The 24,170-nt window shown below is 42.1% G+C and overlaps 1 protein-coding gene across 1 annotated transcript in view; it reads right to left on the bottom strand.

Moving 5' to 3' along the window:
• Window positions 1-360: 360 nt before the first annotated feature.
• clasp1a (cytoplasmic linker associated protein 1a) overlaps window positions 361-24,170 on the bottom strand; it is an 87,810-nt gene continuing 64,000 nt past the window's right edge. Inside the window, exons 23-44 of the mRNA XM_051403020.1 lie at window positions 23,636-23,800; window positions 22,099-22,203; window positions 20,451-20,513; window positions 19,636-19,739; window positions 19,054-19,077; window positions 18,242-18,486; window positions 17,576-17,639; window positions 17,444-17,446; window positions 17,185-17,348; window positions 16,034-16,112; window positions 15,801-15,944; window positions 12,213-12,359; window positions 11,260-11,366; window positions 9,737-9,862; window positions 9,227-9,374; window positions 8,214-8,460; window positions 7,413-7,469; window positions 6,331-6,521; window positions 5,898-6,026; window positions 4,795-5,001; window positions 4,229-4,345; window positions 361-2,878 (exon numbers count right to left, since the gene is read on the bottom strand). Of these exons, the coding sequence (XP_051258980.1) occupies window positions 2,792-2,878; window positions 4,229-4,345; window positions 4,795-5,001; window positions 5,898-6,026; window positions 6,331-6,521; window positions 7,413-7,469; window positions 8,214-8,460; window positions 9,227-9,374; window positions 9,737-9,862; window positions 11,260-11,366; window positions 12,213-12,359; window positions 15,801-15,944; window positions 16,034-16,112; window positions 17,185-17,348; window positions 17,444-17,446; window positions 17,576-17,639; window positions 18,242-18,486; window positions 19,054-19,077; window positions 19,636-19,739; window positions 20,451-20,513; window positions 22,099-22,203; window positions 23,636-23,800 (2,723 nt within the window). The 3' untranslated portion in view covers window positions 361-2,791. The remainder of the gene's footprint in view (window positions 2,879-4,228; window positions 4,346-4,794; window positions 5,002-5,897; window positions 6,027-6,330; window positions 6,522-7,412; window positions 7,470-8,213; window positions 8,461-9,226; window positions 9,375-9,736; window positions 9,863-11,259; window positions 11,367-12,212; window positions 12,360-15,800; window positions 15,945-16,033; window positions 16,113-17,184; window positions 17,349-17,443; window positions 17,447-17,575; window positions 17,640-18,241; window positions 18,487-19,053; window positions 19,078-19,635; window positions 19,740-20,450; window positions 20,514-22,098; window positions 22,204-23,635; window positions 23,801-24,170) is intronic.

The raw sequence follows: 24,170 nt of genomic DNA, 5'->3' as shown, positions 1-24,170 counted from the left end.
ATATTTTAAGGCTTAAAATTAAGATTATTGATTATTACTAGGTAGCCGATCTAAATTAATTGTTAGCTAGCTAGTTACACTTGACAGCTAAAGAAAAATGCTAGCTAATAACCTAGTTAACAAGGGATATAGATTAGCTAACTAGTGAGCTAGTTATTTGCTAACATTAGTTAACTTAACATATGACTATATAGGCCTAAATGTGACTTTTATCTTTTAAACATCCTCAAAATTAGTTTTTTTCCAAATATACAAGCCTAGCATAGCTTTTTTTTTAAGTACAGGAAACCGAGGTCCCAAAAGGGGGCGGGTCCCAAAAGGGGGCGGGGCTTTACATTCACAAACAAACAAACATCCAGATCAATTCTTATTCTGTTTATTTCTAGAGCAAACAATTTCTTTACATTGTTGCAAATCTATCACAGGTGGAAGTTAACAAAAAAAAAAACAAATCCGTCTGTACAGTTTTATCATGAGAGAACAAAATAAAATAAGACCAAATAAAATAAAATATATAAATACAGGTATGAATATTACATGACCGACTGAGACAAAAGAAAGACAGTGTACTGTAGAACATGCATAGTGAAGGTTTTTTTTGCGAGGAATACCATTGTGTTTGTTTCCAGGACCAGTAATGTGAGAACAGATGCTAGCGACCGGCGGTTTGTGGACAGGTGAACCCCCCCCCCCTCTTTAATGCTGTATGTGGAGAATCTAAAACCCCAAACTAGGCTGATTAATGGTCTGAAAAAGTGTTGAAGGAAGTCAGGAGAGAGAGTGCAGACAGGCATAATACAGCGTGTACAGGGCTCGCTGAAATCATCGTCAGTACCAATACTTAAAAAGCTTATTATAACACATGGAAAGACTGTACATTCATTTACTTAAATAACCACAATTGGCCCATTCTTAGTGGATTCCCTAAATGAAAACACCACTTAAATAAATCAGGAATACTTATATTATTATTATAATTATGATTTAATTTGCTAGAAGTTAGCAAAATATAGATAGAATAAAGTAGATTAACTGTACCATGATGAGCCAAATCGAATACCAGCAATAAAATTCAACTCGTATGTCTGAGGGGTAAACTTGAAGAGACATTTTAAAGCTTCTTGATACCTCAAACTTAACACTGAAATAAAAAAGAACCAAACACATACCCTGCCTGCATACTTAAATATACCAAACGCATGGTTTTGGTCACAGTTGCTCCATTTTGGACCTCCCCTCCCCCCCGTAGGAGCTCCTCCACTGAACACATTAAATCAGAGATGAAGTAGTCTGAAGATGTTACAAGTGCACTTTAACAGCCAAAAAACCTGGGCCCTTCAGAAACAACAGCACACGAGTTGACAACGTGCTGCAGGTTACATGCGAGCTATTTTGCTAACGTGCAAAAGAGTGAGATAGTAAACCTGTTCACTTTTCTTTTTCTTCTTTTTTTTCCCTCCATAGATGTAAAATTCTTGCGGAAGCGGCGGTCCAAAAGTGTATGTACAAAATACCTTTATTTGTGTATTGAGGGTTATTGCAGAAGCTGTGGTTACGTGGGGGAGATCAGAGGAAACGACTAATACTGTATTTGCGTCGTTGCAGGTCGAGAAACGCTGCCGTCCCGTTTTCCTGCAGCAGATTCACATTTTCTTTTGAGAGCCAAGAGTTACAGTGCTGTACATCCCACTCACTCTCCGCAGTCGACAGACGTTAAAGTGTGTCAAAGAATAAGGCCCGGTAATGTCTTCATCGACTCCAAGCGTGGCGGCGTGTGTGTGTGTGTGTGTGTGGGGGGGGGAAACGTCTGCGGTATTTACAAAGGACGTCCTCTTCAAACAGAGTCACTCAACTGAGCAGCAGCCTCAGAGACTTACAGGCGAGACGCCACAAACTGGCGAGTGGTAGGCGGGCCTTTTGTTGGAAAGAAGAAAGTGTGAAAGCTTCAAGCGTCTGCTGATTGTGAATTTACAAATACGAATTCAGACAACTTTAATTGTGCAGCTTTAAACAGCGATTTCATCTTCTGTCGCTTTAGAGCTGCACAAAATTTGAAGGATTGTCAATTATGTAGCTGAAAAGTTTATCTTTTGGCAACTTGTTATGTTTTTGTGAAAGGGGGGACTTCAATCGATTTAGCAACTCTTAATTAGCATTAAAAAAAAATACAATCGATGGCTTCAATGAGCCATGATCAATAAAACATTAACTAAAAATTACAGTACTTTTTTTTTTTGTCACATTGTTCCCTTACGTATTTCTTTCTTTCTTTCTTTATAATATTTGGTTTTTATGTTCCCCAAACCAGAATTCATCCCAAAAACCAATGGGCTTTTACCATCACTGGGCCAGCCAAATGACATTTCATCCCAAAAACCGCAGTCGAATATTTCACGGCATCACTCCTTATCCTATCAAATCTGAGGGCTGAAGGGAAATCAGGCTTCCATTGATAAAAGGCGCGGTGGAACTGAGGAGGAGGAGGAGGAGGAGGAGAAAGTGCATTTCCTATATCCAAAAATGTGTCGATTCCCTCCCCACCAGTCGAAAACCAATCCGCAAGTTACATTCAAAAGTTTCATGAGCAAAAGGTGGGGAGGAGGAACTGAAGGATAAACTGAAAGGATCTCCTCCAAACTGGGTGAGAGGGGCAGTGGAGTTACGATGAGGAGGGAGGGGGGAAGCTCAGAGACGGACGAGTCTGAAAGAAGCGTCGTGGGGGGGATGGCTTAGAAATCCTCCGCCGCCGTCCACCACCCGCATTGGGGTTTCCGGATGAAAGCTCCCTCCATTAGCTGTGAGAGGAGACGTCCGAGGAGCTGCTGCTATTGCTGTTGGTCGTCTGGGCGCGTTTGATGTACAGGTTCAGTAACTTCATCTGTAAAAAACAAGCAAAGACAAGAGATGTTAAACGTAGCGTGGGATCATGGGAGTCACTGCAGCTTCTCCTGGGTCGAACTCCTTCAGCGTTCAGAGATCAGGAGGTTTTTACAGCAAGTACCCGGTGATTAAAACCGGTAAAAACACTTGCTGTGGCTCACCTTGTGGCAGTCTTACGGGGGGGAACAACACTCCACCATTGACCCAAAGCAACCTCAGAAAAACACCTTAAACCAAAATGCACAATGGACTCAATCTTACCAAGTTAGAAGCAACGACAAAAGGACAAAGGACGATTATCCTGCTCTCCTCTAAAAATAAAAATAAAAACTTGTGTATGATACTCCCTGAATTTGGATTTAAACAAATAGGCAGACATTTTGAAAAGATACCAAAGCATCAAATGCCTTTATACTAATTAACAAACCCCCATTGTCACAGGAGGTAGCAGCGACACAAATCACCCAAAAGACACCAAAATTGTATCCTGGACGAGCCCCCAATCCGTCACAACCTGGCTTATGAGTTATAAGATAATTATAGATTATTTTACATAAGAAAATTAGAAATTAGAAACTAAATACAACAAAATCAAACAGGGTGGAGGCCAGGTGGGAGAGAGAAAGGCTGATTAGATAACCTCGGGGTTAGGACCCGTACAAGGCCTCTGAGGATAAATCTGAAGGGTCACGAGATGATTAACAGGAGAGAAAAACAGGTTTCTGCTCCAAAAATATGCCTATTTTTTTTAGACTTTTGACTTAGATTTATTTTACTTGGCTAAATGTATTTCTTCAGGACAATTAAAATATTATTTTATTTATATTTTCATGTAATAACTTATATGTACTTGTGATGAATGTATCTGGTTTTACAGTGATGCTTTCTATAAAAGTGCTCAGCTCATCATGGATGTTTTTAAAATGAGGAAGACTCCCAAGTGACTGAATGAAGATGTGGCAGCCATTATAAGAGTTGGTTTAATCTTCAAAATGTTGAGGAAATGTTCTTCCTGATCTCAAACAGGCTAGAAAACACAGGAGCGTCTGACGCCTTCATCACATGCTCTCAAACACACATTTCATCACATGTGATTATACACGGAGAGCGGGGGTGGTGGTTAGGGGAGGGTCTCTCCATTCAGGTGAGCATGACCTTCAGACCTCAACTCTTATATAACCCAAGGACACATGTAGTGAAAGTAGGACAAATATGACCCCGTTCTTTATAATTGGACAACCCGGCTGAAACCGGCTGAGAAATAACAACATGGGAAGATGATAAGGCTCAGCGCCTGTTGAAGAAGTGTGTGCATGCGTGTGTGTGTGAATGCAAAGACAGTCAGTACCTTGCTGCCCGTGAGCTGTGCCAGGTGGGGTTTGAGATCCTCGCCAATCACGGAGTAGATAGCCACCAGACAGAACACGCTGGCCTTGCGAACGCTGCTCTCTGTGTTGTCATAGCCCTGCGGAGAAACGAAGGCAGCATCAGGCACCACGCGCACACGGGCGTGCACGCACGTACACAAAAACGAGGGGTCAGCGGGAACGTGGGAGGAGCCGCGGAGAGTGCAGAGTACACGCAAACATTTCCAGGGACAAATAAGGCAAATAATTCCCAGTGTCCAAATAAGAACATTGTCCAAATATGCCTCTTTGGAGCCGACGGGGGATGTTTCTGCTCCGTCTGACGCCAAAAACACTGCTTTTGTAACATTTAATCCAAAGCATTTAACACTGTTGTCTAATGTTTATTTAAAGTTTTTAAAAGCATGTTTTGTTTTGCAAGTTTTATAAAGTATTGAGTTTCCAGTCAGAACAAAAGAAATTAAATAAACTGAATCAAATCTTTTAAAACTATGTAAATATAACAAAAACAATATGATATTTATTTTTAAAACTCTCGGTGTCCGACCTGCAGGAGCCCGGGGATGATGTCCGGCAGCAGCTGCAGTAAAGAGTCCTTGGCGATGCGTTCAATGACTTTGGTTTGCATCTTGATGGCAGCCAGGTTGATGGGGTAGTCGGCCGTCTGCACGATGGGGCACAGCACCTTGATGCACTGCTCGGGGTGGATGGAGCCCGCCAGGGTGGACGCCGCCTCCTCGGCCGCACGCACCACCTGAAAGCATGTGGACGCACACGTTAAGATTGTGTCTTGGTAAAAACATTCCCCACACAAAGATATAACTTTTCATATAAAAAGGTCCTTATTTGGGCAACATCAAGAGCCTACAGGTGTATTTTGGCTCAGCTCACCTGCAGGAGATTCAACAGGTTGGTTTATTTTGTCGTCCGACTTTGACTGCGGATTATTATTGATCTAGAAGTTTCCTCATGTTTTTTGACTCAGTGTTTATTTTGTGTATTTTATGTTCAATTTGTTATCAACATGTGATCTTTGTGTACCCACACTGTGAACCCGCTGCACACTTGATGGATTTCTCTTGAAGTAACACTGAGCGTGTGTTCCTGAGCTACAGGTCAAAGGTCGGACTTATTGTGTTATTGGTATTGTTCTCATATTGATAACCAGATCGTCTTAATAAAGAGAGTACTATAAGTATGGACCTTTTGAACTCTAGCCTATTTATTACGTGTCTTAGGCCATTTATTGGCCACACATAGAAAACTTTTCAAAATAAAAGTAAAAAGATTTTTTGAAATTTGAAAGTTAGTCAAAGGTTTTTTATTAAAGGTTTATTAAATGATAGGAAACGTGAGAAAAACTTGGATTTCTTTCACATCTCGCACAGATCACATCTCGCCTTTAGCTGCTAAAAATGCAGATATATTCCCTCAGGAGTTGTGAAAAATAGGGTTAGGGTTTAAATAAGGTTGCTAAGTATCTGCCTGATGGATAAATAAGCAACAGTATGCTAACACATGATCCATAATATCGTATAATATTGCATTATCAGCTTGTTCTGCTGCCCCTAAATGAAGAAAAATAATAATAACTGTAAAATAATGCACCGTAGTGTATGCTACAGTTTTTTTAATATGGGAGCTGTGTACCTCCTTGTGAGAGTCTTTGTGAGCCTCCAGGGTCTTCATGATGGTTAGCTCAGCATAGTTTTTGAAGCGGGCCGGCTGGTTCCTCAGAATTTCCTTCAGCACACGCAGGGCCAGCGCTCGGATGGTGTGCTGGAGGGGGGGGGGAGCAGTGGCACGAGGAATCAGTTAAAAAACAAAAACATAGCTCTGAAGCTGTTCTGTAAATAGCTGTTTAAATAAATATAACAACTTCTGATTCATTTCAGGCTTAATTAACAACCTCTGGTTAGTCCCGCCTACATCTGGTTTAAGCCCCGCCCATTCCCAGCACATGTACGAATACAGATAATGGTTTACTCGCTCTCATACGCACTTATATTCACTACATTTCCTGAGTTAATGAGGAGTGTGACTCAGTATCCTCTGCATACAAACATTCTCAGAGTCAACGTACATCTTTATCCCCCAGAGTCTCCAGCAGGAGGAGGAGGATGGTTTTGAAGTGTTCGTCCCAAACAGCCAGGCTGTCTTCTCGTGTGATCTTCAGTAGGTCCACCAGGGCGCCCTTACGCTCCTCAGAGCGCTCGTTGTGATTGGACAACTCCTTAAGCAGGTCGGCGACCAGGTCTGAGTGATCCTGGCCGACTGCTTGCAGACAGAAGATGAAGAATAACGCGTTACACACCAAAAATACAGCCGCTTACACCTCGCCAAAACAATTAAAACTTCATCCATCATCTGCATCATCCACCAGTGATTTAATCTGACTGACAGAAGAAACTCTACCGATGAGGTGGGAAGATTTTACCCGTTTCCAATGCAAATAAATCTACGAGTCAAACAACCTCTCGTATTATCTGGCATGTCAAAATGGATTTTAAAACCACTCTCATTTTAAAAATACATGTTCTTACTTGTTTAGTAGAAACCTGCACTTTTAAGAGTGAATATAAAGTCACTGAACGGACGGCAAAGTTAACAATAAAGGCCTAAAGTCATGGCACTGTGGGTCTTCAATTTTAAACTTCAGCAATGAATTTGACATTAAAGGGTCATGAATCTGACCGTATACAGTGGAAGGACGGGTGTGCAACTATTTGCAGTGGTTGCAGAGGTTTGACAAAATGTACTTGTGCCCTTTATTGCTGTGCTGTAGGTGTTAGTGTGATTATTATATAACATATCGTGGTCTCTATAGAGTGCTGCGGGGATGTCCAATCAGTGAGTAAAATGCTATTTTAGGACTCATTCCTGCGGCACTCGGTTCAGCTGTTTATCATGTCATTAGCTTGATAAAACACAACCACCCAAACATTCAGTTGGTTACAGAAAATAACCCATAAGCCATCAGTGAAAACGGTAAAAGCAGGACAGGTTGGACACACAGCTGCAAGGTGGAGTTAAAACAAAGTTAGAAGACCATTAAAATAAACGGTGAAGGGGAATCGAGAAAGCAGAGGGAATAATGCAAACACACAAAAAGGGTGAGTGGAAGTCAAGTCAGTAAATCAGGGGAGGGGAGGGGGGCATCTTTACCAGGAGCAAAGACCTTGGGCAGCGTCATCTTGTTTTCACCGCTTTCCTGACGTCGGCCTGGAGAGAAGGAAGGTTAAGGAGGGATGGAGGGATGGAGGCGGGGAGGTGAGGGACAGAGGGGGGAGGGAGGGTGCAGAGCAAAAAGGATGTGATGACGACAACAACAACAACTGGTGTCTCAGAACAGAGCCGCGCACACACCAAACGTTTGTGGTCAACAGGCGGCAGATAAAGTTCCTCTGTGTTCTGTATCTTGTGTAAACTCGTGAACTCGATGTTTAGCCAGCTAACCGGGGCAGAAGAGATCACAGCGGATAACTATTGCCACATTTATGGTTGATTCTTTGTTTGAAGTGTCAACGTGAGGTTAACAGCTGTAGCTTCTCAGGGTGTCTGCCTGTATGTTGTGACTTTACACAGTGTGTGTGTGTGGTGGAGGGGGGATGGTGGTCGACAGATAACGGAAAAGTCAAGACAATTCCTCCTCAGCAAACAACTAAAAATTCTCTTAAATTAAGATAAAATGTAAGAGTTTAAAGGTTTAAGAGAAAGTTGCTGCATGAGGCTCATTGTAAACCCTGAGCAGTAATCAGATACTGTAAGACTAAATGAATGTTAATGAGAACAAAACATATCAGCTGTCCTCATCTGAGCCTCAGTGGCACATGGGGAGACACCGCTGCCTCTGTATCGCAGTGTGGCTGTATGAGGTCTGACATTAATGCCCTTCATCGAGTAGCCGCAGTGTTCAGACAACTTGTGCGAGGTGTGAAAATGTGTTCAGCTCAAACGTGAACTCACAGTCGCGGAACTGCTCCACGTCATCGTCAAACACAGCCTCCTTCAGGGCGCTCTTGTCGTATGTGCAGATGGTTTCTCCGTAGCCGTAGGGGGCGAACTCGCGGCCCCGAGGCCCAGAGAACGAGCGGGGCGACGGCGTGTTGAGTAGCGACGTCTTGTTGTCCAAGGCGGTGCGACCCCCTTCCACCATGTCTAAGCCCAGACGGGCGTCGGAGCCAGGAGAGGACGCTACGCCTTCTCGTCCTGCCTGTAAGACAGAAGAATGAGAGAGAGGGTTTGGTTCTCTGCAAAGTCTACAGGACCGTAAACGTGGAACATATCTGTACTGTACTCTCCTCTTGCTTGTAATAATTACGGCTCTCCGCTCTAAAGCTCCGACAGTGTATTTACTCATGTAATCAGGAAATAGTTTTTTTTATTGGGAGCACTGAGACTGTTGAGCAGAGTTTATAGAATTAGCCGGTCTACAGTAAACATGCTGGATCAGGAGAGACTCGTCCAGCAGCTCCTCCTAGAGCAGTGTTTCTCATATGGGGGTATGTGTACACCTAGAGGTACTTTGGAATACTACAGGGAGTACGTGAGATGTTAATTTAAAAAAAATCTGACATACAAAATTCCTAAAATAATTATACTATAATAAATTAAATAAATTATTATTTATATTCAATATTCTCTATTGTTAACTGCTTTAAAACCTCATAGAAGAACAAGAATAAGAAAGTATGGAAGCCCATTTCAGCCAGTGTGACAGAAAAAAAAGATTCTGTAAATCATTATAATGAGGAACTTTCTCAATATTTTGAATTAGTATCACAGAGTCATTATTTTGAGAACGTTTCTCATTACAAAATCTTTTTTTTTCATCACATTGGCAGAAATAAGCTTGAGTCAATATGTGGAACGTTTGAGATTCAGTTTCAATGTTAAGCATGTGATGATCTCTTGTTTCAGCCTCCACGGCTGCACTGCTGGCTTAATGAAAGCTGCTCGATGAAGCTGTTTTGACTCACTGCGTCGTCCCTCTTGCCCTCCTGTCTGATCGGCTCATTCAGGTCCTCCTGGCTCCGGTAGCTGAAGCTCTGGATGGCCTCGGTGACGCCGCGCAGCGAGCTGTAGATCTCCTCCGAGTTCATGTTCTCGGTGTCGTACTCCATCATGCTACCGGACACACAAACACACACAAAGAAATTAGATTTATGGAGAAATGTGTTTCTGACGACGAGACGAGAGTGAATTTGTGAATTTGATTTGCCACCATGCAGAGAGCTTTAGCGTTGCTTTTCACACACAAACAGATTAGTTTTTTAGAAATGTATAATTGGACACACAGCACAGCATTAACCAAACATTTGTTAAATGATAGTGTTATATTCATTAGGTTAGAGATGATGGAGTTAATAAGTGTTCAGTGAGAAACTGACATTCGCTCAGCTGGTTTATTTAAAAACAGGAAGGAAAAGGATCAGGGTCTGGCTTCCTTGAGGGAATTATCTCCTTTGTGTCTCGGCCCGCCTCATTACCTGGGTGAATATGCTCTGCGAAGGACCCTTAGGGAGGGGGCAGCAGGGGTGGAGTGGGGCGGAGGAGGAGGAGGAGGGGCAGGGGGGTGCTTTGACAGTCCGTCGACACCCCAACCCCATAACCGACTGTTGCCACAGCGCAGCCGGGAAGGGAAGGATGGACAGACAGGAGGGAGAGAGGCGGGGTGAGGAGAGGAGGATGGGAGTCAACAACGAGGGGAGACGAGACAAGAGAAGGGAGGAGGAGGAGGAGGCGGAGGAGGAAGAGGAGGAGGAAAAACAACAAGTGTGCAGAAAGAGAAAAGACAAAAAGAAACCAGTCTGAGCTTTAGGGTTAAGGGAAAGTGTTAATTCAGAGGAGAAGAGTTGTTCCGATACCGATAACAGCTTCTTCCTCCGATATTGCCTCAAAAAACGGTTTCAGGTGTCAGCGAGTATGCGTCTGCGCACCGATCCGATTCCACGTAGGATAGCAAAGTCATGACCCTGCTCTGCTCTGATAGAGGGTTTAACCTGAGTCAGGCCATTCAGCAATGATAGTAATCATACAGCGTGGTGTACGCCTGTTAAATAAAGGAATATACAGAATATGATTGAGGAATTTTAACTGATGGTGGCTGGCTGGAAAATCCCTCCCTCTCGCTCCTCTCCTGTCCCAGCCGAGTCTTTGTCGTCCCCAGAGTCAGAGTACTGGTTGGAGCCGCCGCAAATCACCTTGTTACTAAATTCCCTGTCGTCAATCTGGTCAAAATAATCCCCTAATTCACAGAGTCAGCTGTCAGGGCTCTAGTATACAGTACTCATATATCTGTTTTTAAACGCACAAGTATCGGATCGGTGCTCGGTATCCGCCGCTACGCAAAGTTCAGGAATCGGGATCGGTAACGGGAAGGACAAAATGGTATCGGAACATCTCTGAAGAGGTGAGCATTGGAAAGTAGCAGAATCCCACAAAACCAGCTTTACGTCAAATAAATACTGAATACTCCTCACGTTTTAGCCAGAATGATCTGAACATGACTTCAGGTTCAGCTGATTACAACCAGAAAATACAATCGCTCCATTATCTGTGTTTATGGGCTTCTGCTTACAGAGAAAGTGACTGTACAGTGGCTGCAGTGCCTGAGCTGCTCAGAGTTCAACTGTATTAACTGTAATTATCAGTCAATAGAAAGCACCCTTATATATGGAAACATCAAAGAGCCTGGTTATCAGATGTTTTACAGCACCAATCGTGTCTGAAGCTGTAAATATTTTATCAGCCGAGTGCACACGAGGTGTTTTGTACATTGTGTTTGATATGTCGCTTCTTTATTTCTACCCCAAAAAAGCTTGAACATGTTCTAACCTCTCTGAGCAGCTCACTCAGCGTCATGCTCCTACCAACCCGCCTGTTAGGCAGTGCGTTAGTTCCACTACAGACCAATCAGGACAGCAGGAAGTATCCATAGAGTTAAACCACAGCCAAGCTTTTGGACAGGAAGTGTGTCGTAGACAAGAGCGGCAGATCGGTGATCGCCTACCTTGGTGAAAGTCCTCCGTGGGAACAGTTTGTTGGAGATGTGAGGGGGCTGGTTCTGCTGGGGGTGTGGCGTTGCGGCGTCCGACCAATGGTGTTGCTCGGAGAACCCTGGAAAGACAGTGAAAGAGGGATGAGCTGTTTGGTTTTTCATTGTTTTGTTTGTTTCTGGTGCCTTGATTTTTATGCTGTTTAAAGAAATTGTGTCTGACTGTAAGATTATTATTATTATTATTATTAATCTTTGATTAAAAAGGTACAAATTCTTAAATTCAGCTCAATAAAGTGACCAGAATACTTAAGAATACATAAGAATCTTAACCATTGAGGCACCTTTAAAATAAAACATACACTTTTTAACGTTGGGTCCCAAAATGGTCCCTCATAAAAGTGTAATAAAAATGTCATATATAAATATTTCTTTTCACTTTCACCACATCAAATCTTTTCAACAACTTCAGACGTTTTTTATGTTTTTTGCCGTTTTTGTCATAAAAACACTTGATTTTTCTAAATGGGAAAAACACAAAATATGAATATTTTCCAAAAAAGAGGTGCAAAGTGGAATATTTGGGATGAGGTTATAACAGCTTTGACTAGGTCAATAATTGATAACAACATTGATTTGGATGCATTATTATTTTTGGAGCAATGAAAAAAAATCTTAAATTCAGCTCAATAAAGTGACCAGAATACTTAAGAATATATAAGAATCTTAAATAACTGAATTTTCATTGCTTGTAATAAGTACAACTTGCTTAAATTTTGGCATTTCTTCTAGTTTTAAGTCTCATTACAGTCTCTGCTAGTTGTACGAATTCTAGCCAGGCAAAATTATTACCCCACTCGCCAAAAATGTTATTATATTAAGAAATATGTGGCTTTTATTGGGCTGTTTTGTGGTGTCTGGCTTCTGTATGAGTGTAACCAAAGACTACGGTGTTTCCTTTGACTCACCACACTGCTGCTGTTGCTGGAGTTCTTCAGGTGGTTGTGCAGCAGCTTGGTGGCTCCGTCCTGGAAGGTTTTGGGCAGAGCTCCGAGCAGCATGGTGAACTCTGGCGTGTTGAGCTCGAACAAAGAGATCAGCACCACCTGGGCCGCCTGGAGGCAGCGTGGTTACACGTTAGGATGGAGAACACGACGGCTTAGAAAGTTCAGATGGTTTCCTTGGTTCCAGAAGTACCTTAACCATGTGTTTCTAACAGAGTGAGTCAGAGGAGCTGTTCTGACATTTCTTACTATATAAATGAAGCACAGACAGAACCGACTGACTGACGAATGAGTGTAATCTTGGACAATTTCCCACATGGGCCAATCCGATGCGAATGTTAATAAAGGTCGAAACAATTCTGGAACCATGGAAACCCACTTTTCTGCTCCACAGTGCACTTCTTGGTAGAATAAGGAATGCATTAAAGCCTGTAGAAAGAAACTGTTAAAAGGTGAGTGTTCAAAGCTGCATTCAGTGGAAAACTAATGAAGTACACGACTGTTCAGGGGGACGTTGTTTCTATATCAGTGTTGCAACATGCAAGTGAGTACAGATCAAACCTGAAGAGGGGCTGGAGAGAGGGCTACATAAGCTACAGTAACTTGTTAACCTTTAGCTGTTTGTTTTTAAGCTATATGATGGTACAGTCACTACATGGCAGGAAAAATAAAATGGGTGTATTTCATGTTGTTTTTCCTTTTGGTCTGAATATATTGTGAGATTGAGAATGGTTCCCATCATGCTTCAGGTGATGTAAACGTTGCAATGTGAGTCAAAGAGTTTGGGTTTTGGTTTGTTTGCCTACATTTGTTAACATTTTGGTGAGTCATTCTCCACCAGCAGTGGTTTAGTGTTGCCTGGGGAAGTGGCTCTACCTGTGTCATAAACAGTGACTACTCTTACATGTTTAGCTCATCCAGTAGGATTTAACTTGAGCTCCTTGTCTTCAGGTAGTAGGGATCATTATGTGATTAACACAGGTGCAGATTTTTCAGTAAATACTGGCCCACAAACTATGGTGAGACAAGTATTCCTTATTCCTTACTCCATCCATTCAGGAATATTGGACAACTATGTCGTCCCTTTGCTTCACCATCCTAGGAAGAAAAATGTATCTCCCACAACACTACAGAGTGATGTTCAGACATCAGAGGAGATTTAGAAGTAGGTTTACCCAATGTCGACTGAGAAATAAGTCGGTATACTCTGTACACCTGCGTTCTGCACTACACCACTGGATGTACAGACAGCAATCACCTTGATTCACTTTGATAAAGAAAAATCTAAATTTGGTGATTATGAGGCGAAATCTGAGGTAAAAAACATCAGTTTTAAGTCCTGTATGTTTACTCATAATAGACTTTGAACCCAAAACTGCTGCTGTAGTTTGGGCTCGGACTGAATTAGATTATTTTTTCTTCAAATATATATAAAATATTTTATTGATAATGTATGCAACTGTAACTAATAAGTCAATTTGTAATTGATTAGTTTTTGATAATAATCACAAAAATGTTCACTATATTATTTGCACAATGTAGTTTACTTTAGCTTGTAATAAACATAAGGTTATTTGTTTATTCATTTATTTTAGGAGGAAAAACAACTATAAATGTTATTAATGTAATTTAATATTTTCAAATCTGAAGGTGATTTTAATAGATTTTTTTTTAAATTGAAAATTAAATTTGTGATGCAAAAAAGATAATTCCCACTAATCTGTCAAAATAATTGCAATATGATGTTTTTAAAATGTTAGTCTTATGAATCTCTCTTTTCGTACAGTAATAAAATGTTAACAGCATGCAGGTATGCAGGTGGATGAGAGGTTGTTAAGGTGAGTGAGACGAACAAATCGTGTTAGGCACACAGGAGTCACAAAACAGCATTCCTATCGATGTTGAGCAATAAAATTGGCTTAAAAAGATCCATTCATACAAAGCAACAAGCATTGCCTGTCATTTGGAAAAATACTACGGTTAAACCAAATTCTTTTCTGGTTGCACAACAAGCTCAATCTATCTGGTGAGTGATCAATTTGCAAGGCGCAGACTGTTTTTTTTTAGGTTGTTACAGCAAAACAGCTAAAGCGTAAAATGGTAGAGGTGAGTGAGAGATGCCACACTCGAGTTTTCTCGGTTCTTGAAGGTGTTGGTTAGGGCACCGGGGCAGGCGGGGGCATTGCGTGCTTATCGTGTTGTGATTGGCTGTTGGCTCTACCTGTTTACACCTTTCTTCCTGGTTGCCCTCAGCGGACAGTAAGGCTGCAGTACTGGACCTGCCAGCTAGCTCGTCAGTCACCCAGTTATGAAGGGTCTGGGGTCACAGTGGCAAGGCAGAATGGGCGTTACAGCAAAACAAAAAAGGTCCTCCACCGTCACAACAGGATGCAATACTGAACCAAACCTTTCACAACAACCTGGCATCCATCTTCCCAGATAAAAGCATATTTGTATTCATGAAAACAAACTAAAGTCCTCGTAGATTCATTCTCAGCCTGCCCCGGAGGGTCGAGGCTCTGATGTGAAACTAGGTGAGGATTTCATTTTCAAGAGCAGCGGTGGAAAAACAAACAGGGGGGACACAGAGGGAGAACACATGACGCGCATCAGACAAGGGGAAGATAATGGGCCGTTGACCCAAGGCCATCCACACGGAGAGTACCTATTATCAGAGTTTACAACTGCTGCTGAACAAACACTGGCAGGCTGAAGAATTCAAACCATGGAGGTATCAAAGGTGCTGCTGTGGCTGTGGAGTGTTTCTGATTAAAGGTGGGGTATGTCGATCTGATCCATCATTAAATATCTCCTCGGTCTGCTAGCTTTCCATTCTGTGTGTCAGGTAAGGTTAAATAAGCCCAGCTCACTTTCTGCTTTTCCAAGATACTGCTGTTGTTGTGGTGTTAGCTATAGTAGCAGCTGGGAAACTGTCTCGTAAGCTGGGTTTTGCGAACCATTGAGTAACAAAACAGCGAGATGTCTAACATTATGGCGTCTGTGGGCGGTATTTAGTTTAATAGCTGCAGTAAGGCCTATATCTTCTCCAGAATCGCATACTCCACCTTTAACTGTTATGTTTTCTTTCAGGGACAATAGATCTGTTCTGTAAATATAAACACTAAAATATCCATCTCATTTCACCTTTCTTTATGTAACGTCATACTAAACAAGTCTCTAAGCAGTTAGCTTTGCACTAAGCTCACTCACTTGTTATTATAACATTTTAGTACGTAGATTATACGTCCATACTAATAACTGGTGTCATAAAAGGAAAGATGGCTTAAGCTTGAAGCATTAGAGTTCAGTTGCAGACCTTAAATGTCCTGGTTTAGATGTTTATGCTCTCTATCACAGCTTGTTAAAATTAAAATAAGACATGAATATCCTCTAAACACTCCTGTGATAGAGTCAGAAGGCAAAACATACTAAATACATTCATCCTAAAAAAAGGGAATAAAAAAGACATTATTCTGGAGGAAATTACTCATTAAAGGTTTTAAGGTTTCCAATGTAAGTGCTGAACAACGAGACAAACCAATCAGGGCCTACCTTCCTGACGTCAGAACTTTTGGGTTCAGTGGTCCAGGTGATGATGCGGGAGACGGCCAGGCGGGTCTCGCTGGAGTTGACAAAGTCCGTCGGGTCCATCTGCCGAGCCAGAGACTCGATGTACTTCAAAATGGCCACCTTGACCTAAAGACACAACAACAAGTCAGTCACGTGTCTTACTTTCAAACTAACCAATCAAAATCCTCCTTCCTATAAATAAAAATGTGCTTTACCTTGAGGTTAGGTGTCTGAGTCTGATCCACGATAAACCTCATCAGGATGTTGAACTGTTGGTCAAACGGGAAGGACTCCCTGATAAACATAAAGAATTACTGATATTAGACTGTTTATCCTGTGCTGCAACATTAATGAACAAGCTTTAGATTATGAGACTGAGCTCCCACTCTTTTTAATAAATCAGCGAGTCACAGACATCCACTGTTGTTATTGTAGCTCTCTATGAATATACGTATATATTCATATATATGTATATAAATAACTGTATACATTGTTTTATTTAATTTTATCTTGTATGTTATTCTTTGAATTGTATTATCTTTTTCTATGTATGTAGCATGAAGGACTGCAAACGTTCATTTCATCATACATCCCTGTGTTGTATAATGATAAATAAATGTCCTCGATTCGTTGATGATACAACTTTATATTTATACAGCGACTGGACAAAAAAGGAGATCACTTGGAGAAAAGTAAGAGAGGAAGTTTGATGACCTGTTAAATGCTGAAAATAAGTTTCTCTTACTTTATTCCAGCGATCAGTTTCCCTTTACTATGAACTACGTTAGAACAGCCCCGACCAACCAAACCATTCAGAAAAGTGTTTTAAAAGTTACTTGCTCGCCATCTTACGGACAGACAAAGACGAAGTATGAATTCAGACTTTTTACAAATCCTCATCATTATGTAGTTATTTCTGCATCATTCTGATCTGTTTATTGACATTAAATCTGTTGGGTTCATATCGCTGCAGTAAATTAACACGAACGATCCTGTGCTCATAACCACTCCGTATTGCTGTTATTAAATGATGTGAGATTGGAAGTTTGGAAAGTTATCTCTTACTGAGGACACTGCAAGGTTTATTACTCGTGTCTAACTTCGTCACTGAATTGAGGGTGTGAGGAGGTGAAATGCTGCCCCCCCACCCCAAATGTGGCCAGGAATTACACATTGCTCCTTTAATGGATAGTGAGGGTTTTGTTACTGATTGGTTTATTTCACAGTTCAGTCCAAACTGAAGAAGCACAAAGGTTACTAAGCTTTACACCAACTAACAGATTAATGGAACAGTGTGAATATCTCCCTATCCAAGTGGAACAGCCACTAATCTTTGCGTCTCTGTGACCTGGCTTGCGTTTCAGACCTTGTGATATCCAGGGCCTTCTGGACTTTGGCCTGGACTGAGCCCAGCAGATCGGCACCCATCTTCTTCAGCAGCTGAGTGAGCAGGACAAAAAGCCAGTCCTGCAGGTCCTCCCTGTGCACCAAGACGAAGTCCACCAGAGTCTCCAGGAACATGCTGAACACCTGAGAGCGAGTTCAAGCGTTTATTACACAACACTGCCTGATTTGACTTAAACGGCTCATTAAGGTTCATTTCTTTTTTAGTAACGTACACTTACTCTCTGTTGTTAAATCCACAGCAAGGCAGACCATGCAACAAGAAACACTCCATTAGTTTTCAAGTCAAAGCTCCATAAATTATTGTCATCATTAGTTTTAGTGCTTCAGTTGGTTCAGTTCATCCTCTTTACCTTGCTATGTGGGTCTGCAAACATCCTTGTGAATATCTCACAAAGTCTCTTCAGCTCCACTCGGCTGCAGTGACAGAAAGACACACAGGAAGTCAGTAACGCAGGGCGGTAAGAGTGATAACACATGTTATAGAGGCTGTTTTGAGCTGTTGGCTTGCCCTTTGGTGGGCTTTGGGCACAAAAAGTTGCATGAACCACAGGATATCTTTATTAATTAAGTGTGTTCCAGTGAGCTCTGATAAACTTTCACGTGTTTGCAGTCTGAACGGGCACTCGGGCACCGTGGAAATTACCAAAAATACGTCACACAGTCGGCACTATCGCCAATACCGCAAGCGTAGGTATTGGGATGGACAGGTTATGGAGCTTTTTTCCACTCATGTCCTGTGGGATAGAATGATGTTATGCTAAACATTTCCTTAGTCACAATATGCAGTCAAGAGTCCCCTTCCAACGCCACCAATTTTGTATTTTGGTAACACCGAGAGAATCATGTGTGCTTTCATATCCTTGTGCCTGTAAAGTATAGTAAAATATCCTGATTATGTTGCCATCCAGAGACTACAGAGTGCTCTCTCTCATTGTATGTCCTACCATTCAGAGCCATTACACAATAAAATCAGGCTTGAGCAGGCTGGACCTCGATTACCACAGCTCACATCCCACCTCAGTATTCTTTGGCTCTTGAGGAGATTCTGCAGGCCCAGCAGGCCCTCCTTCCTCTCCGACCAGTTGGAGCTCGCGCAGTGGTTCAGGATCTCTGCCACATCCTCCGTCTGGCGCAGGTAGTGGGGGATGCCTCCGTTCCTCGAGCCGTACGAGCGCTCTGAGCAGGCGCTGGACGCGTCGCTGTTGGCGTCGTCGTCGGAGTACATCCCCGGAGATTCGTACCGCCGCCTCAACGGCTTCCTCTGTGGGAGGAAGAAGAAGGTGAATGTAGGACACGCAAGTGTGATACCTAAACGTTAACCGAGCTCTGCAGGAGGAGTGCGTAGGCAAATGAACTCAGCCATGAGGTAAGGATCTTTGATACAGTTATCAGGTAGCCATGCAGTTTTCTGTACTGTTGTGTTCATTGTTGTTTGTCTTTAAAGGTTAAGGGTCGATCTGATTCAGTATTGTTATCCAATTCCTCAGTTAAAAATGTTTAAAATGAACACCAAAAGCCAGTGATGCAGTGCTACAAGTAAGCAAAGGTCTTGACTACGGATGCAATGCAAACAGTAGAGCGTATTTAATGTCATGGACTTTTGAAAATAATAAACACATGAGATTCAACACATTAATATCACAGTATGAAATTAAAACTTGGGGTACCACAGATGCATTCATGGTAAAATCAATAAATAAATGAAATAAAAAGGGGGTTGGGGTGGAAGGTTTTATGAGCCAATATAATGAGGCAAGCTGCGTTACAGTTCTCTGAACTTGATTAGTGTGTGATGGATATATGAACAGTATGTAAAATGACCAACTACCTTATTCCTGGAGTCTCCTAATAGCTGGAAATGGTAACAAACAACCAAGAGGGAAAGAGGAGAGAGGGAAGGTTTAAAGGAGGAGCAGAGAACAAGTACAGTCCTTCTGCAAGAGAGGACCAAAGTAGACATTTCACATTTTAACTGATACGAGCGAACAGTTGAGATATTCTCCATAAATAGAGGTATCCAAGTCATTATAAGACTTACAAAAGTGGACTCATTTATTTTCTGTTCAGAGATTAAACTAGTCAGGACAACAACAACTACAATTATTTATTAAAGGTTATACAATTTTAACCATTAATATATCAGCAAACATTATATTCTCTATATAAAGACACGGAGTCACATGGTGTCTCTCTCCCTCTGCCTGTGTTGTATCGCAGCCTCTCTGTGGTTTGTTTCCATAGCCGGTCTGCTCCGACTGAAACTGCTGTTTTTATCATCAATGTCGGTGAATTAAGGATTTATTTCCACCAAACCAGAGTTGGTGATTGTTGGAAACACTAACAGCAGTGAATTTCGTATATCTAACTTTTAACTAACATGAATGTATTGACGTTTACAAAAGCAACTTACCAGAGCATCAGCAACTGCTGCCTCCACCTCTGTGCCGGTGTTAAGCACCCTCATGGCGTTGACTGACGCAGAGATTCTTGCTTGGTGAATCAAATTATATCGGTCTAAACAGGAAAAAGAAAAAGGTAAGAGGAAGATGGTGAGTGAAGCTTAGTGATAAAGGAAAAGTGGCTGCTGGGACTTACCTGAGTGGACAAAAGCAAAGGATTATTTTCTCACCACATAAAGAAAGTTTGAATATAAAGCAATGCACTGTACATGAATGAGCTGAAAAGACCAAGAGAGGGGAATATTCTCCAACCACCAAAAGCAAAATGAAAAGATGATACGAAAGAAAAAACCCAAATAAAGAATGACCAAGCCCTTAGGGAAGAGCACAGGCATACATTGCAGCTATGCCGTTTCCCCAGAAGATGATATAAAGCACCAACGATGCACCAAAGAGGAGAAACCGAAATATAAAACAACAAGGATGAAAAAAAACACATGGAGGTACGCCGAGTCAGCACGTAAAAGGCTGTCGATCTCAATTCCACAAAATCACAGCTAAAATGCAAAAAGTATGTATAAGGCACTGAAAGTGGATGAAAAAATAATTTTTCTCTTAACATGCTGAACAAATACAACTCCATTCTTACCTTTCCTGTTTGCTAAACACTGAATAAAATAAAAAATACTGGAGGGAACGTAAAATAATGGGATGACGCTGTACAACCACTGAAGCATGCCGGTTCAGCGGGCACTACTGCCTCTAAGGTAGGGCGTTTTGGGGGGTGGGGTGGGGTGGGACTGGGAGGTCTGGGCATGCAGGTCACCTGACTGGCTGTGGGGGTCGGCTGTGGAGAGAGCGCTGGTTGAACGGGAGTGACGTCGGGAGGCTGCGGGGGGACAGTAGAGGTGGGCGACATCCGGACCAGGGGGGTTAGTGACAGACAGGTTTAACACCAAACCTTTTAAAGGTAAGACTCATTTTCACACTGCTGCACTCGCCATCAGATTCCACTGCATGCTCTCTTTCTGTTCATGAATTATTATTGATATATGACGTAGGAGAGTAGGTCCTGATCAAAAGTTGTACAAAGAAAGTAAGTCTAAGTGTAAGTAGCACTCATAACAGGATGTGATGTCATATTTCTGCGTAGGTTTGTCCGATTAAAACGAGGCTGAGTGCAAAATTTGGTGCAAATCGGCCACTTTTTATTGCTCGTAAAAAGAAGTTGCGTTAAAACGTTAAATAAAAAGTTTCAAGAACACATGAGCTGAACTCAGTATCGGTTAATATGCAAAGTTCCAGTATTGGAATCGGTATCAGGAAGGAAGAAATGGTATCGAAACATCTCTAACATTACTTCTCCTTTATAAATCTTTTAAATTAACTTGCTGACAAAAAAAAAACAATTACGAGTGGCTCCACTTGGCCTTTACAGAGATTTTAGTTAGTTCTGCAGTGTGAAAATGGTCACAACTAGATGAAATACATTTGGATATACAGTACAGAACAGTAGGGGGAGGGCACAGAATTAAATACGGCCACAAGATGTGTAATTCAACAATCTATCTGCTTTTATAACATAAATGAGGCTTAACTGACTAACTGAACTCAATTCGTTTCAACAGAAACAACAAAAAAGTGTCTATGCTTTGTGTCTATGCTTTGCTTTGCTATCAGCACTGACAGTCCTTAAGCTTGGCTCTAAGGCACAAGGTGACATACTCGTCCTCGTTAAAGCTGCAGTAGGTAACTATAATCATAAAGCAATGGCTGCAGATATTTTCCAGCATGCCATAGCCAAGAACTATAAAAGCACTACTGTAGTGTGCATTGGTCGCAGGAACACTGACTGCTTGCCATTTCTGTTTCTCAAACTTCTTCCTATATTTGTGCTTTTCCACTAAATTAGCTCTGGTTCTTGAACTGGTTACCTTGGCTCTATCTACCAGTTTTAAGTGGAACCATTGTAATAAAGGATGCACCAATGTTCAACCACCTGTAGAATATGACACGCCCACTCTGACACACTAACTTTTTGGGCTGTGAACCAACTTGTTTTTGGTGAAAATGCTTCGAACGGTATGAAACTAGGTGTGCAAACCGAAACGGAGCCAGTTCCCTGTTGGTGGAAAAGGCCTAATCTTTAATGACAACTTCAAATCACAACATTTGTACACAGATTCAATCAGAAACAATTCAAACATTAACTTAAAACAGATGGTACTTTGTCATTTATACCATCTTAAAACCCCGACAGGAGGTTAAAAGTAAGTTGTATCCCCCAGAGAGATCAGTAAACTCAGAGTCAGTGCATGCACAGAGAAAGACAGGCAGAGGTAGCACGGCCATAAGACACTACAAACACCAACAACAACAGGAGGGAGGCTCGTGTAAGCATCTGGTAAAGACTGTCCGGCTGGGACACTCACTGGGAGAGGAAGTCCGGTAGCCATTAGCTCAGCGGTACTCACCCAGAGGAGTGAAGCCCCGAGCGGGGCTGGTGTCGCGGCTGCTCTCGCGACTGGTGTCGCGACTGCAACCCTGACTCATGCTGGGCCGGGGAATGCGGCTCCGGGCTAGCGTGCGGTAGGGAAGAGCAGCAGGAAGAAGAGCTTTACCACACAGGCTGGCTGTCAGGACAACAAGTTAGGTGGGAATGTCAGTGGGCATTCATGGGGGGGAATGTGGATCAGAAAGGAGGAGAAGAACAGGAGGCAGAGGTTGTGAGAGAAGAAGATTGAAAGAGAAGAAGACCTTGAGGATGCAATATTCACTATACAGAAAATGGTGATTTTGATGTCATTATACCTGGCTTATAAGGCGGCACTAAAGCGCTCAGTAGGAATAGGATGATGTGAAAATTTCATGTCACCATTATCCTGGTCAAAATAATTGCAATTACCGATATAATCCTGATAATCAGCAGTAAAACAGGGATCAGCAACTTTTACTAGCAAATACAAAATCTGTCCGGAGCCACAAAACATGTTTAAACCTTATAATGATGATTAATCTTAATCTTAATCTTTATTTGGATTTCGAGTCCATAGCTAGCCTAGCTAGGGAGATTCAGCTACTGACAATCAGAAAAATATAGAAGGATGACGACGACGCATTTTAGTTGACTACAACAATGATAAATTAAATTATTAAAAAAGTCCTTTGCATATCCGTTTTTTGTCAAAGGCACAGGGAGCCATAGAGGGGAGATGGGCTATGTTTAGTTAAGCCTTTATGTAATAGTTTAGGCTAATGTATATATAATATATGGATTATCTGATATATCATCTCCCTAAATAGAAACCAGGGTGTCTGTCTGCGTAGAGAAGATAAAGAAGAAATGAAGCTGAAGAGAAGAGGAGACAGTAAAACAAGAGAAAGAAGCAGTGGCAGGATGCTGGGTGAGTGAGTTGGTCAAACAGCATACTGCTAGTAAGGTTAGATACACTCAGAAGAGCAACTCAAGCTTCTGTTAATGTGTGACACAGATTAAAAGGGTTTGTACCTTAGATATTAAGAACATAACACATCAAATTGTGTTAAAAACTGTGAAAACAGGAGGAACATGAACGGTTTCCTCTTATCAAAACAAACCTGGAAACTGAACGAAAATGAAGAGTCTGCAGTTAATCACAAACATTCAATATTTCTTCTGAAGGAAACAACTTTTCAGTGACACATAAAGATCAGCCAGTCCGTTAAAGAACCAACCCTGACAACTTAAGGACGTTGAATCAGACGGTCAGGAGAGGTATGACTGTCTGGGTTTCTGTCCAACGTTAGCCAACCTCGCTACCAAACACTTATCTTTCTACAGACAGGATTCCACCGTGTCTGTGGTTTCAACCTCAGGTTCAAGTAAGAGTGTTTACCGTCGTCTACAGATGTTTTCAACTACTAAAACAATCATATGTCAGAATATATCTGCGAGGAATGTTTACTTGAAGACAGGAATGTGCTTAAGTGGGCTAGCATTGTGAGCAGTGTGTGCCGGAGCCCTGAGCTTACCGATGCCCAGTCGGCTGGGGCTGGTCTCGCGGCTGCAGCCCTGGCTGCGAGGGATCCTGCTGCGCTTGTCTGCTGGCGTGGTGGCGGCCGACACCGTGGCTCGAGGGATCCGGCCGTAGCTGCTGTGGCCGAGCAGCTTGCCTGGGGAGCTGGAGCGACTGCCGGCTGTCGGGAGAGAGAGAGAGAGAGAGAGAGAGAGAGAGAAAGAGAGAGAGAAGACAAGCAAACGTGTTGGTTAGATGATATTTAGAGTGGCTGAGACACTGGCTGGGATTAAGGTGAGGGAGTGGTACAACCTTTAATAACATGCTTGGATTGAGTCAAATCTCAAAACACAAGCCCTGTGCAAAAGATCCAACACTGTGGGGACAGTGCAGCAACATAAAAGGTAACTACTGTAACGCCTTCTTCTACTCAACTTACGTTTTCTGGATTTGAAAATGAATAAATACTATATCAGTGACAACACAGGAGCTGGAGGCAAACAGAACTTCACAGGAAATTAAATCAGAGTCTGAATGAACAAATACAGATT

Source organism: Dicentrarchus labrax, unplaced genomic scaffold, assembly GCF_905237075.1.
Source record: "Dicentrarchus labrax unplaced genomic scaffold, dlabrax2021, whole genome shotgun sequence".
NCBI classification, from domain to species: domain Eukaryota; kingdom Metazoa; phylum Chordata; class Actinopteri; family Moronidae; genus Dicentrarchus; species Dicentrarchus labrax.
This window is presented reverse-complemented; position numbering and strand designations above follow the sequence as displayed.